At 41.6% G+C, this 15,288-nt stretch overlaps 1 protein-coding gene across 1 annotated transcript in view; it reads left to right on the top strand.

Annotated features, from left to right (window-relative positions):
* Nucleotides 1–700: 700 nt before the first annotated feature.
* The window catches only part of sema3d (sema domain, immunoglobulin domain (Ig), short basic domain, secreted, (semaphorin) 3D), a 36,658-nt gene continuing 22,070 nt past the window's right edge, over nucleotides 701–15,288 (top strand). The window contains exons 1-3 of the mRNA XM_086208864.1: nucleotides 701–983; nucleotides 10,303–10,563; nucleotides 14,991–15,151. Of these exons, the coding sequence (XP_086064990.1) occupies nucleotides 10,356–10,563; nucleotides 14,991–15,151 (369 nt within the window). The 5' untranslated portion in view covers nucleotides 701–983; nucleotides 10,303–10,355. The remainder of the gene's footprint in view (nucleotides 984–10,302; nucleotides 10,564–14,990; nucleotides 15,152–15,288) is intronic.

Genomic DNA, 15,288 nt, shown 5'->3' with positions numbered 1-15,288 from the left:
TTCAGCACCGGCAAGACCACGGTTCTGCTCCCTTTAAAGGGGTTGAGCTGGCTTTATTAATATCTAATCTAATGTTTCTAGTGATAGCTACCTAAAGAGTTTGGGATTATCAAGTTGTATGGCATTTTTTTGCCTTTTTATCAGGCTCTTGGATGACTCCTAGTGAACTGTTCAAACATTCAGGAATGGGCTGCAAGAGGCTGGCAGGCTGGGTCAAACTTACTTAAGATAAGATAAGATAAATTAGTCCTGTATTAGTCCTGCAACAGAGTCTTATCTGGTGTTAACAGCAGCAAAGATCATCAAAAATGTAATAAATGATGACAATAGGAAGAGTATAAGCAGGAGAAAATACAAAAATAGAGAAAACCCGAACAAGAAGGATGAGAACATAATCCCGATCACGCAGAAGTGACAGAATAGGAGGGAGAAATCCTTGTGACCTAACAACATTTGAACATTTCATACACTGCTATATTCAAAAAGATTTTTCTGTTAACAATAATTAGAAATGAAATAAACTACACGACGTCACTCGAAGCAACCTTTAGTCTGAGGACGCGACCTCTGGAGAGTTTTGACCCCGGGTCTTTAACTGGCAGGGCCACAGATGCTGAGGGCCCCTCCCCTCCCCTCCAGCAGTAGAGGTTTGCCGTGTGTCTGTCTTCCGTGAGGAGAACTGCTCTCTCCACCTCACACACACAAACACAAACACGCACACACATTCACACACGCACAGAGTGCACTAAGAGTTCAAGAGCGCCAGAGTGCGTTCGGCTACAATAACGAGGGGTGTGGAAATATTTTAGGGAAGTATCCCGTGTATCCATCCACTTCTCTCTCTTTTTCTTTTTCTGAGACGAGAGGAAGTTGTGTGAGGTGTAAAAGTTGCGGTTACTTTTTTTTTGCGCATGAGACGGTCGGAGAGGCGCCCCACGGAAGACATGTGTTACTGGGTGTGAGAGGCGAAGCTGAGAGCGCAGGTAAGGTGAAGCACGCATGCCGTGATGGTAACACTCACTTAAATCGTGTTAATTCATTTCGTGTCGCCGTTGAGTCACTTTTTTTTTAATTGGGTTTTCAATAAAGTAACGTCGATATCTCTTTATCTTAATAGGCTATGAATTCACGATTTACAAGTGTATTATTTTGTGGATTCATCAAAGTTAAGCATCGATCATTTTATTCTATTTGCTAATCATATTAAACAAAGTCCAGGACAGAAAGCTGTTATGAATCTAACCAGGGTTTACACTCTCATCCGTCCCAGAAATATAAACTGGCCAGAAATCAGCTGCTCGATAATTGTGAAAGTCATCAGCAATGTAATGAGTTTATTCACTTCATAGAAACATTGTAAATGTGAAGTTAATGTATTTAATTTACGGTTTTCATCTGAGGGACTTCGGCTCTGCGGTCGAGCATTGGCACAGAGATCATCCAGGAGTGGCACTCGGCTCTACTGGTGTTTAATCAGGGAGAGCGGGAGCTGAGGGCAGCACGGAGAGCCATCTCTGATCCACGAGTAATCACATTACACCACATTATGTTGCAATGAACATGAGACTGCGTCTCACTAGGATGGGTTTTTGTTGCTTTTCTTTGCAGCCTGAAGGAAGGAGAGTCGTGTGGGTTCAGTTGTGTAGTTATCCCTCTCACCACTTACTGCATTTCAAAAAGTGTTGGTTTTTTGTGTGTGTTTGTTTTCTTTGAAACTCCTTACAAGGAGCTTAGGGTTTTTGAGGTGTTTATGTGGGAAACTTGATCAAAGGAAAGCATGGAGAGATATCTTTGGCTGTGTTTCAGGATTTTATTTTTGATGGGAGGACAAATGATTTCTGCTCCAGGTCTTTGAAATGCTGTTCAATAATTACATCATGGAAATGATGTCCGCCAGGCGTGCTATATAAAGACTTCTGTGTGCGGCCACAGGAAGGAGCGTGCAGGTTATGATGAACATTTAAAAGGAAGTGTTGGAAAATGACAACGTGCTTTGTAGCTGAAACTGCACCCTATAGTGTCTGTGTGTGATTGTTGAGATGGAAAATGAGCTGTTGTGTTGTTAGAGCTGTACTGACACCCTGGTGTGATACTTCACAGCGAGCTCACTTATCTCTGAATAATATTACATACATAAATCACCTCATCTGCATAGTGTTTGCTACACATGAAGCTGTGCTGTGCCGCCACTGGAACTATATTTCAGAACAACGAAGAAGAATTTAATTGAGCTAGCAATGTAGCAATATTACAGGTGTTAGAATCCTGCAAATAAAATGGCAACAAACAGTATATGTGGGTGGCATGGCTCAGGGGTCGAGTGGCAGTCTAGCAACCGAAGGGTCGCTGGTTCGATCCTTGACCCCGGTGACCATGTCGAAGTGTCCTTGAGCAAGACACTGGACCCATAATTGCTCCTGATGAGTAGTTTGGTGCCTTGCATGGTAGCCTCCACCATCAGTGTGTGTGTGTGTGTGTGTGAATGAGATGACACAGTAAAGCGCTTTGAGTGCCGCTAAGGTAGAAAAGCGCAACATATAAAATTGAGTCCATTTACCATTTATGTAGAGGCTGTAAGCTTCTTTAGTTGGATGTATTTCTTCATGTTTTAGTAGGTTTTGTAGTTGTTAAGCAAAACCTATGTGCTACACAAAAAAAAGACCATATTTACTGTTTGTTTTTGCCCAGTCTATAATTTAGATGTTGCTGCTACCGATCTGTCCTGGCAAAAATAGTTCAGTTTAGTGTTAAATAATCTATGCTTTTATGTACTGTTGAACAGACCAGTATGAGATCAGTTCTCTGTATTGTCTTTGGGTCCATATTCTCCTGTAGACTTAAATTCACTCCTCTTTACAGCTTGTCTGCACTGATAGAACACGGTAAATTGTGTGTGTGTGCTAATGTGTGTGTGTGTTTTGATTGGCCTGCAGCACCATTTTTGCACCCTGTCAGTGTCATGCAGCATTTTTCCTGGACGGTATGAAACTAAAAACGGAAAGATGGTGTTCTCTAACCTCTGCAGGTTTTGGGTGGACGGTGTAACTGAAACATATAGCTACGCTGCACACCAGCCTGTCCTTATATGGTCACACATCCAGAATCAGTGAAGACAGACAAATGCTACAATGGTACATTTACTGCAGTTGTGATGTCAGTATGTTTGGAGAGTCTACAATGGCTAGGTGTCAATTACTTGCCAGTAAAGACAATCGGGCTGGGTTTGTGTGCCCTGCAGCTTTGTAGCTTCCTGTGTGTGTGTGCTTAAGTGTTGTGGCTCTAATGTGGAGATAGCATGCAGCATGCACCAGAGAAAAAACAATACAGGTCTCTTTTTATTTTTGAGAAAGGGTGGAGAGGAGCTGTTGTATAGCACACATGGGTGTACCCTCGTATCCTCGGGCTGTCAGGAGACAAGTGAGAGCACTTAGAACTGTCAGTTACTGTTTTCATGCCCTGCTGCTCCCATCTGCCTACCTCAGGATGGGATTAGGTTACTCACATATGTTCATACATGTAGCCACTCATACAAATTCAGAGTTGCATGCCCGGGTCATGACCTATTGGGCATGTGTAGAATTACTTGTTTTGTTTTGCTTTATCAACAAGCCTTCTGGCATGTTTACCTATTTGGAGCCGTCTCAGTTACATGCTAGGTTTTGAATAGGCACTCCACTTTGTTTCCATTTTGTGTTTTTTCCGTTTTCATCTCCCCTATTGAAAAAATACACTGATCAAGTAACATGTCCCGCCCCGACGCTCCCACCCTTCAATTCAACCTGTGACAGCAGACCTAAGACCTCAGCAGTGGCTCACTTGGATGTAGTCTAATAGATTAAACTGATACACCAAACAGAAAGTGAGGGCAACGCAACATTGTTATCTGGAGATTGTATGTGTATGTGCAAGTGCGCGCGCGTGTGTGTGTGTGTGTGTGTGTGGTTACCAACATTTGTCTGGAAAATATGCTTACCAGGGGCCAAAGACAGACAGACAGCACCTTAAGTTTGGAATTTTATCCATCTCTTTTTTTTGCCGTTGACATTTCCAAAGGAAGGAATTTCTCTGGAATGTTCCCTTGTTTCCAATGATTTCATACATAGATGTTTCCAAAGTCTTGTGATGTCTGTTCTGTTCTAATCTGATGCGGCAAAAGTCTTCATCAAACTGGGCCTCGCTGATTTGCTTTGAAAATTGCTCTCGTGAACTTACTTTTTTTGTTGCGGTGGAGTTGACCATCAGAACCGCATGTGGGTTGACTGTGCAAGGGCCATTCTGTGATCAGGCAGCCTGTGGATATATGATTTATAGCTTTTATTAGAAGCTAAACAGCTGTGGGATATTCAGACTTTCCTAATGGCATGGGATCAAATGATTCCTGTTCTCCTCCACGGAGAGGTATTAGATATCCTTACCTAACATGTTTATGAATATGCATTCATTCATTATTCAGGCAGAATTCTTGGCACCATTTTGGAACTTCAAAGCTTATTTCTGTCTCAATCACCACCTTAGGACGTCTACATTTAGTGTGTAAGGGCGGATTTTGTGCATGTGTGTGCGCTCATGTTTGAAGTGATACGTAATTCCCCCAAAGACACGTGCTGTGCTGATAGATGGTGTTGTGTTATGTTTGGGGTTAACTTCTCAAATGAATTACAGCTTTTTACCCTGTTGTTTACTTTATAACTAGAGTAAACAAATCTGTTAAAACCTGATGCTGTAACAGTTGCCAAAATCTTTTAGCACGCCGTGTTTTTGATCTCAGTCCAGAATAACCTTAAACCTACACTGTCACCTGATTCAGAATGCAGTTTTAACCCTTTTGGTACAGATCTTCTGTCATATTGTTTATTTAATCAACAATACATGCACGAACAACAACAACACAAATCACTGTCTTTGAATTTAAGATCAAACTCTATTTCCTTTTCTCCTGAATTATGACACATGCATACACAAGCACACACCCAGCAGTTTGAACCAAGAACAACATGACATCCACCTGTCAGTCAATCTTGCATGAGCTGATATATTAGAGAGGGATCAGTAATGATAGATCTGTGTGTCTTTGATTTGTTGTCACCTCCACCCTTGTTTTCTTTCACCGAAATTACATCGTAATGAGATTGCTAGCTCAGAGTATTCATTTGAGTAAAGTGAGAACTGTGACAGGTCCAGATTATGCGCAAGCATAATTTTCGGTCTCCGTGATGTCAACTTCACCTTACGCCATGTTATCACACCCTCTGATATGTCCAGTTTTCCATGTTGTCAACAAATACCTCTCAATATTGCTTTCCCTCCTTCCTATCCAGTTTCAACTGGAGATATGTCACAACTCTGCAAACACTCTGGAACTGTAATTTCAGCAGGACTTTAAACGCAGTGACTTCTGAATTATATGTGTGTTTTGTGTTTTAATAACATTGTTAGACGTTGCACCATTCAGATCAATATTGCTGTTTTTGGTTTGGGCTTTTTTTTTTTTTTAAGTTGTTTCTTAAATCTCATCATAGAGAGGGGAAACAACATAGAACCTTAAAAAATATACTAAAATGTAGGGAATGACGTGTTTTTTTGTTTTGTTTTTGTATTTGTACAGTCCTCACTGCCGACTTTACTGTACTCGGAGTTACAACAGAACCAACATGTCTGCAATGGAATGGTCATTGTGTATATTTTATGGTTTGTATTGAGTAAAAACACAAATTGTGTGGCCTGGTGTCTGTCCGGCATTTTTCCTACGAGACATGAACTTTCATAGACTCACAGGGGAGTTGCGTGCTTGCTTAAATGCTAAGGTTAAAAAAAGATGATTGACTGTTGCCAAGAAAAACAATTAATGTCCTGAGAGCCAGAAACAATTACCTATGTTGTTATGCCTAGTCAATGGTTGTGGTCGGGGAATACAGATAAATAGCCCAGCTAATGCAGTCTGTCCCGTAGAGATGGTGGGTTTTGATAATAGCTTACTCTACAGGGCACATGGGTGTCGTCAAATGCCTCATGAGGGGTGGTCTGTGTGAGAGAATGCCCATGGCTGGAGCACGTCCTCGCCATCTGCTGCTCCCTCACGACGTCTAATGGGAATATTTTTCGGAATGTGACAGTTGCCGGTTGTGTGGCATTTCTTTAATGGTGAGTAGATCTATGAGAAAGTTGGACGTAGCTCAGAAGCCATCAGCGGCACCACTGCTAGCGTTAAATCTTTCACCATTGCCATCGGGATTGTTTCCCATCACCTCCAGCACCATGTGCCGGCCATGCTGCCAAAGACAACAGGGACTCCACGCTCAAGCTGCCAGGAAACAAGGGTATTAGTTTAACCCACATGAGCTCAAGCTGTCCATTGCTCCCTTTCCTCATGTCTTTCACACTTTTTTTTGCCTATCTCTCTTTTCATCTTCATTCACGCTCTCAGCAGGGTTGACTGACTTGTATATACTATATCTTTCCCTGCAAAATTGCATGTCAATCTTCTGTTGTCATCTTTCGTTCAACTCTTGAGGGGGCCAAGCTTCGTAGTGTTGATAGACGCGGACACCAACAGAGTGAAGGCAGATCTGTTTCTTGAACACTGCGGGTTAATTTGTGTCACTGCGCTCACTGATGAGCACCACCAGCACTATCTTCAGTGCTCATAAAGTAGTTCTGTCACCGTAAACGATTAATCGACCTCTCATATGATAAAAGCAAATGACCTTGATCAGTGGTGAGATAACAGTGTGTGTGGGGTTCATGCTGTTATCTTCTCAAATACTGTCGGACAAACAAAGCAGCAGGACGATGGTCAATATTGGTTCAACATTTCTACACTGGTCGAAGCTGAAAAACCGTAAGGGGCTGAAAGGCCATGACGAGGTGGCCATTTTTCTGCAGTACGGGTAAGCTAACGTTTGCTAACTAACAATAGCAATTACATAAGTTAGCAATATGACCATGAAATCGTTTAACAAGATCATTTCTGCGATGATGTAAAAGTTACCATGACAGGGCTATCATAGGTCGAACCGAAACTCCACACGTTAACCCCTGAGACGTTTACACTCACTTTGCTGATTGCCCATCCATCCCACGCAGCTCTGTATCTACAACTCTAACCCCAAAGGTGTTAAGGGGCTTCAATTTGTCATCTTAACTAAACATCAGTCTGTTTATCAGGGTCTAATCCTCTCCAGTTTGAAGCTACGGGGGGCCTGAATCGGTGCCCTTGTTCTCCGTAATGAACTCAAATCTCAAACACCGATGACAAAACCGGACAGGAAAAATAGATTAAGTGAAATGAGTTGTACTTTTACAGCTTGTGTCTGTGTGCTAACATGCAAGTGTACATTCTACCATGCGATGCAAATCTGTGTGCTGGTGTGAATGAAAGTTGGCCCTCAGAGTGACAAGATCTGACCCAATGTGTCTATTTTTCTAATTCTTCTGGCTTGAAGCAACATGTTTGATTATTAGAGATATGCGACTGTGTGCTACTTCACATCAACTGATTTAGTTTGACATTGTTTATGTTGTGGTTGACAGGTGTTATTTGAGATGGGGGTGGAAGGAAAAGTAATGAGGGAGATGAAGCAATAAGGTCTGAGGGGGGAGGATGGGAATTCTTCTGATGCGTTCATGAATTTCTCCATTGATTCTCTGGTTAATTAGTAACTAGGTGGCGGTGGAATGAGCTGGAATGTAGGTTTATTAAACTCGGTAGTTTGATAGGGTAATGCAGCGTTACAGGCACATAACGTTAATGAATTACAACCAGAGATACATCACCTCCTCACTGGTTGTCAGGGTAGAGATTGACCAAGAATGAATCATTCTGCTACACGACCATATTGTTTCCAGCTCACAGACAAATAAACCGAATAAAGTGATCACCAGGGAGTTTCTGATTGCTTGTTATTACAACAATACCAAAAAAAAAACAAACAATGCAAATAACAAGTGAATAACTATTGGAGCTGATCTGGATCAAATTGTTCATCCTGGATCCTCAAAAGTGCTGTAAGTGATCAATTTTTTTCTGATAGGCCCCCTCTAGAAAGAAGAAAACATTTTGTGCACCTCACTCTCCCCCCACGACTATAAATAAATAGTATCATTTGTCTATAAAATTGTTATAAGTACACCTCTGCGTAACATCGTATCCTTATTAACATGAAAGAAAACAAAAAAGAAAAATGTAGATCAACTTAAAACAAAGAATAACTTTATCATCATTGTTTTTTTTTGGTCTGTAACAGAAAAGATTTAAAGTGCATCAATTTGCCCGAAATGAAAAAATAATTAAATCCTAGTTTTCTGGTATTTAAACTAAATATTTTTTTGAGTGACTCACAACAAAGAATAACTTTATTAACATTGTTTGTTGGAAGATCGGTGTGTTTGCTTAGTAAACACACCGATCTTCCCTCTCGTCACGGGGAAGCCAAGCGCTACATACGCTTCGTCATATTTCCTCGGCTTAGCTTTCTGGAGACTTTTGTTTGTCTCATTATCATTATTTTGTTTGTCTCTCTGCCTTTCTTTTCATCCCTGTTAAATATTTTTCCATGGTGTCTCTTGAGAATTATTCACTGTGCTTCATATCTCCCGCTCTGTGCTGTGAGTGCGCATGATCGATTAAAAAAAAAAACTTACATCCTTGAGCTCTCTGGCAATGAGCGTCACTGCCACCTACTGTAGCAGATGTGCAATTACACTTCATTCAAGTAAGGCAAAAAAAAAAAGAGAAAAAAGCAGTATCCCGGGGTCACACATGTGTGCCCCCCCCACTTTTTGAGAAGGAGTGTGTTAAAGTTTAATTGTTAAGCAGCGCTATGTTATGACAACCGATACTGATATAGAATCTTTAGACAGTAATATGGCTCCTCCACTGTGCAGTAAACAGAAAAGATATTTTCCTGGAATCCCGTTCCAACTTTCAGCAAATAAGGAGAGAGGATTTCACAAATAAATTTTCTGTTTACTGCAGAGTTGAGGGCCTGGGAGACCCATGTGACTGACCAAACACTATCAGTGATGGCTGCCTGAATCCAGGGCAATTCAAGACTTGCTGGGACCCAACTTCGGCAACCACAAAGTTCAGTTTGATTCACCATATGGAAAAGTTAAATAGATTAATATTAATAGGCCTAATGATAAGGAACACCATATAATTAAAAAAAGTAAATCACTTTAAAATTGCTCTTAAAATATGTGAGATTCCTAATAGGAGGCAGAGACCAAAGTAATTCAAGGCCAATAGTACGTGTTTGTATTCGTGCTTGGCCTGTAACCACTGTTTAGTTGGAGTTTTAGCCAAGCAAGGGGAAAAAGCAGAGCACACCTGTGCTTCAGATGTTTGTGGACATGTCAAAGCTGAATTTTGATATAATTCCTCGAGTTGATCCATAACACCCGTTTTTGATATAATCATTAATATCTATTTTAGAATTCAAAATATATTGAAGAAATACTCTTGAGGCCTGGAGATGATGTGGTTAGTATGGTTGATAATACCATGTATCCATGTATTCTCCTTGGTGCAGCTATGCCTTTTCTGGGGGGCATTCTAGTTAGAAACTGTTACTAAAGGAGGAAGAAACTCACAATTGTGCACCCTTGATCATCACATTTGCATGTTTTCCACATCAAATTCTGGTGATGTGGGAAGAACATGACCAAAACGGTTCCCTCTTGAAAGATACCATGTTGTCTCATGTTCATTAAGTGCACATCACTCAAGCTCTTCTTGCCTATGTGTGCGAGAAAAGCTAGCACATGTTCCCATGACTGCTCACTCATACATCTCACTTTCCTATGACACTGAACTAAAGCCTGTGCGACAGGCCTCTTTAAGGCTCTGTGGAATTCTTGACAGGACGTGGCCCATTTTTTTTACAGGACATAAAGGAGAAGCTGACGGGGTCATCATCCAATTCTAAAACTATTGGCAAGTGTTATTAAGGTGAGGAAATAAATGAGTTATCACGTGAAAAGGAGATGGAGGAGGGAGAGAAGCTGAAAGAGGCTGAGAGATAGTAGTATGTCACTGTTTTGTTAGCCTGACCTTTGTTTGGAGCAAACAGATTTAAAAGCAACACAAAAGGAAAGGCAGTGACAGGCAACAGCTGATGTACGATGGGTGAGGAGAGGGGACATGCCAGGAGGGCTCCATGGTGAAACAGCTGAATGGTCACAACAGAGACGTGTGTACATATCCTGCGTGAAATTACAATGGAGTGCACACACACTCTCAGGCGCACACACTCCTATGATTGCTCCTCCCTAGCTTCACTCTTAACGTCGCTCTCCCTCCAGGGTTGCAGAAGAGGAGGACAGAGTGAAAACGGACCAAGACTGATCCACACACCATGAAGAGGGACGACACAGCTAATCAGAGTCTGAATGAAGCTGGGGGTCCATACTGTACGTCTGGCAGTAATTATGGCAGCAGAGGGAAGAGGATTAAGGTGCTGTCCCATCCAGGGGTCCCATTGGTGGGATTGATGTTGTTGGCCATCCTCCCTTTTGGAGCAAGCATCAGACAAAGTGTCCCCCGGGTCAAACTCAGCCACAGAGGTAAGAATTGAGATATTGTTGATTTATCAGTCGGTCTTATTTTAACTTTGATGCTTTGGTTCGTTAACATGTTTATAGAAATCTGACAGTTATTTAGAGTTTGCCACGCTAAGCTAATTTTAGATATTGATCTCATACCAACATGCCAACGACCTTCATCATCTGAACACGTGCACCGTGCTCTAGGTTGTCCATGGGGCGTGTGACTCAGCTGAGTCTTGGGCTGGGCAATGTGACATCATCATAATCATTTCAAACTTTTACTGTCAGTGCTGCATCTGTACTGACCAGTTCAAAGTATTACTGATACTAACATAAGCAAAAGTTTGTGATCTGACGATGAGGAGTCAAGTTGCAACTTTTTCCTGCTCTATGGGGAAATAACTAAAGTTGTCGCTTCGCAATGGTAACATTGTTTGATAGTCCGAGCGTGTTTCTGACCAAATTTGAGATGGATTGACCCACTGGGAGGAGTACATCCAAGTGTAGAAAAAAACAATAATAATTTTGTGTTATGGGTTATGGGTTATGGTGGTGCTATGACTAATAATCCCCCAAATTTTATGGGTTTCTGCTTGGGCCACACTACAACTCTCAGCCAAGTTTCGCAAAAAATCGGCCTCATAGTAGGTGTGCTTACAGGCATACGCCGACCGCTGAAAACACAACCAATAGCCTAGACCAAGTTGACTCATGCACGATTGCTTTTTCTTCTTCTTAATTATCGTTATCATACTCTGTTGAACTTTCAGGGCTTTGAAATATGACTGTAAAGGCATTGAATATCTATGCTGCTGATGACAAAGTATTACTTTAAATCAAATCCAGTGCTATTCAAGACCAGTCCCATATTACTCATATAGAACTTACATTTCTTGGCCTATAGGAGACATATTGGCCAGTACTGTCGGTGTGCGCTGTGTCCGCCTTGTGTTTAGTTTTACATCATCCAAGTCTGTTTGCTTTGTGCCACCAGGGTAAAATGAAATTATTGCTCCCTTTAAAACCCATTCTAAATTCCAGCACAAACGTTACTTCAAAGTCTCCATCCCTCATGCTGTGTATCGGCTACAGAAACCGCACAAATGAACTTGTCTTGCTCCATAAAATTGAATCCCAGTGTGACCTAAAAGTAAACCCACTCTGACTTAAAACCAGAAAGCTCTCCTTTGGTCAAAGGCTCCTAAAATCAGTATGGCTTCAAATAGAGTCATATTTATGTCCCCAGTGTCCAACATAAATATGTTTAAGTAGCTGCAGGAATAATGATGGCAAAGGAAAGTGTTTACTCAGCAGTTAGGCTAGTTTTTAGCCCTACAGTTGGTCTCATTCCACATTTTTTCCAAGCCTATATTGGATATATGATTGGATTTTATTGGGCGCAGATATTTGAGATGAGTGTATTGTATGATATTCTATCGGAGCGTGTATTCCTTGGCACTGACTCTCAGTGAGCTGACTCAGAGGAGAATGCCCATCTGACTATGCCTGAGTTTCCTTTGGACAATAGAACAATGTCCATGTTTGGCATTCTCAGTCCGATTGACTCAAGCAAAGAAGAATCGGTCAAAAACAAAATCACTCAACCCCTCACCCCCCACCTCCATAACCACATCTTGTCAACATCTCATCGGTGCACACTCTTCAAAAACAACAACACCCTGCAGCGATCACTCTTCAAACATCACATCAGTGAGTGAAGGGTGAAACGATCAAAGTGGAATCATTCCTGATTGAGTGAACAGCTCCAAAACAACTGCTAACTCATGAACTTTAGCCTGAAAAACACATCAGTGGCCATCCCTAATATACAGACAACTTGAAGTTCATTTTCCTTCCAGAGCCACAACATAGACAGCCTCCTACAGATGGAAAGTAAAATCATCTGGTCATAATGTAAATATTTTTTTTAATATGCTGCTCACTCGATTATTAAATAGATACTAACATGAGATCAAAGGATGAAGTCACGGTCTCAGAGGAAGAGTTGTTATTAATAGTCAGCGTCCGCAGGTCCAATTGTATAACACTATGAGAAAAGGTCCCTACTTTTTACTGCATTTATTACCCTAGTAAACATTATCTAAATGAGTTGATGGCCTTAACTGCTATTTTTCAGTCTTCTTCAATACTGCATGTTGTTAATAGTGTAAATCGTGGCCTCACGTACAGTAAAATGCGGGTTAACGAAGCAGGGTGGCTACTTTTTCGCTACCATGGCTACCTGTTAATGAGTGGAGGGGTAGCAGTGTTTATCCACAAGGTATTCAACTAAAATACTGTCTTCCAGTTAGTCTATGAGCGGGACTCTGCTGCTGGGTGTCTGGATGACTCTGTTAGTGGGGTCGTGGTCATGCAGAGGGAAAAAAAAATCTGTGTGACTCAAGACATGTAAGAGCAATCAGAATCAGAATCAATTTATTGGCCAAGTTAAAGAAAAACAAGGAATTTGGTACCGGGCTGGCATTGCTCACTGTACAGGGAATGGAATAAGTTAGGTAAAAATAATAACAAAAGAACAGACACGCAGTGGTACGTACAAAATCGACAGCATATGTGCAAAAATGTATAGTAGGAATACAAAAATGCAGTGTGCAAGTAAACAAATGTCAAGATTTTTGGTTGAAATGTGGAATATTTGGGAGCTTGTTTTTGTAACAACTTTTGACATTTTGTCATTTGAGAACTTGATCCATTTTAAGTGTGTGTTGGATTTTTGAATTTTGGTTACCTGTAAATATGTTGTATGTTTGGAGAAATTGAGAAAAAGGCAATTTAGGAGTTTGTTGTTCTTTTTTTCTGATAAGTACAGTAGATTTTACAGTACGGTAAGATGCAGTAGAGTTTTGCTCACCAGAATTAGCTGCACAGTTATTATCTGAACATCATGCCACTGTTCAGTACACACACACACACACACACAGTTATTGCGTTATCTACCTTAGTTAGTTGCCTACCCAAAATATTCTGCTAACTGGAATCATTCTCAGATGTACAGCGACTGTACGTAGAGAATCAATAGAGCCGAAAATCATTTCCTCTCCATGCTCTGTGATGAAGACACTGCTGTGACTGAAGGAGCACAACCTGCCGTTCACAGGAAATAACACCCATGATTGTATTGATGTCTACTTTATCAGCATGGGCCAAAGCCAGCACGGAGATGTCTTACTCAAATAAAAGTGTGAATGAGAGAGAGCACTTAATCTCCTCCAGAGAGCTTTCTTCTTAATCAAGAGCTTTCTTCGTTAGACAGAGTTGTGCAGCGCTATGCTGAGCAGCATCAGCTAAGCATGCTGTTTCAATAGTCTCACAGTGCTGTGTGTTTACAGAACAGATTAGCATTAGCAAAGGGCTAGCAGCAGGCATAATCTCTCTGTGAGGTTTAGACTGCTATGAGCTGAGCATTGTGTGTGTGTGTGTGTCTGTGTCTGTGTAGAGGTTGAAAGGTATGAACATGTGGGGGTGCAGTGTGTTCATGTGTGAGCTTGTGTATAGGAGGAGGTATTAAAGTGGATTGTGTGGTGTGGAGGGGGCCCAGAAGTTCAAATATTGAAGGTTGGTAACCTCTCCAATCCTTCACACCAAGAGGGTAATCACAATGTCAATCCTTTCAGAGTGACTCCCACAGGACTCCCCTGCATTGAGCCAGTATTTATTCAAGGCATGTTGCTATACTGGTGCACTGAAAAGCGGCTGGTGATAGGAGAGATTTCCTCAGATCAAGGAGATCAAGGACATAGCACTGCGTTGAGAATGTAGACAGGATTCAGCTCCCAGAATACTCTCCTCATAAAGGACCCTGAAAGCCGGGAGGCCAACTGTTACTGATGGAATTCCCACAGTTTATTTTAACTTTTTATATATGGTACAGCTATATTTTGGAGGCCATATAACCAAGGATGAGCAAACAGGTATTCCACCTGCTGCTCTCTTTGTGATCTAATCTCATATCAGACAGATTCAGTCAGTTCTATGCTTCTGTTCAGTCGTCTGGACACGAGGTCTTGTCGGAAAAGCAAAGCCCTCATCTGCTTGTCAACAGCTGGCCTAACTGAGAGACATCTTCATGGTTAATGAAGGAGCTATGAAAACACCCTGATAAAGATACGTGCTCATGTACCTGCTGAGGTGGCGTGCTGTCGACGCTACTGTATCGCTCCTCTATCCAGCAGAGGTGTTGAACCATAGGGGATTATACCATTTCAATTCAAGCAAAGACATGTTTTCCCTCTGGAAGAGATAACGCAGTGCTTTTTTTGAGAATGTTGTTGTGAGTGAACTGCAGCGAAGGAATATAAACATGGAGCGTATAATCCTGCTGAGATTGCAATGTCCAGCAAATCAGCACCAGATTTTCCTTTTTTTTAACATGTAAGATAAATCAGTAATATCTTGTTTGTGTGTCTGTCTCCCTTCCTGACTAGAGCTGCTGCAAGCTGGCAGTGTATCTTTATTTCTGGGCCCCTCTGATGGCCTCCTGTCCCACACGCTGCTGCTGGATGAGGAGAAAGGTCGTCTTCTATTGGGAGCCAGGGATCACGTCTACCTGCTTGACGTGGACAACCTTGCCAGAGCACCCAGAAAAGTACGCTCTGATTGAAATGGATGCGTGTATAGAGTGATCCAAACCATTTGCTATAGCTGACAGGCTGTTTAGGCAGATGTCGACGTGTTTACAACAGTTTTGAGAGTCCCTGCACCCTTTGAAGGAATGAGAGCGCT

Source organism: Aulostomus chinensis, chromosome 7 (genome assembly GCF_037954235.1).
Source record: "Aulostomus chinensis isolate RoL2024-O1b breed Wild chromosome 7, RoL_Achi_v1.0, whole genome shotgun sequence".
Lineage (NCBI taxonomy): Eukaryota > Metazoa > Chordata > Actinopteri > Syngnathiformes > Aulostomidae > Aulostomus > Aulostomus chinensis.
The sequence above is the reverse complement of the archived record's forward strand: the minus strand, read 5'-3'. Positions and strand labels throughout refer to the sequence as shown.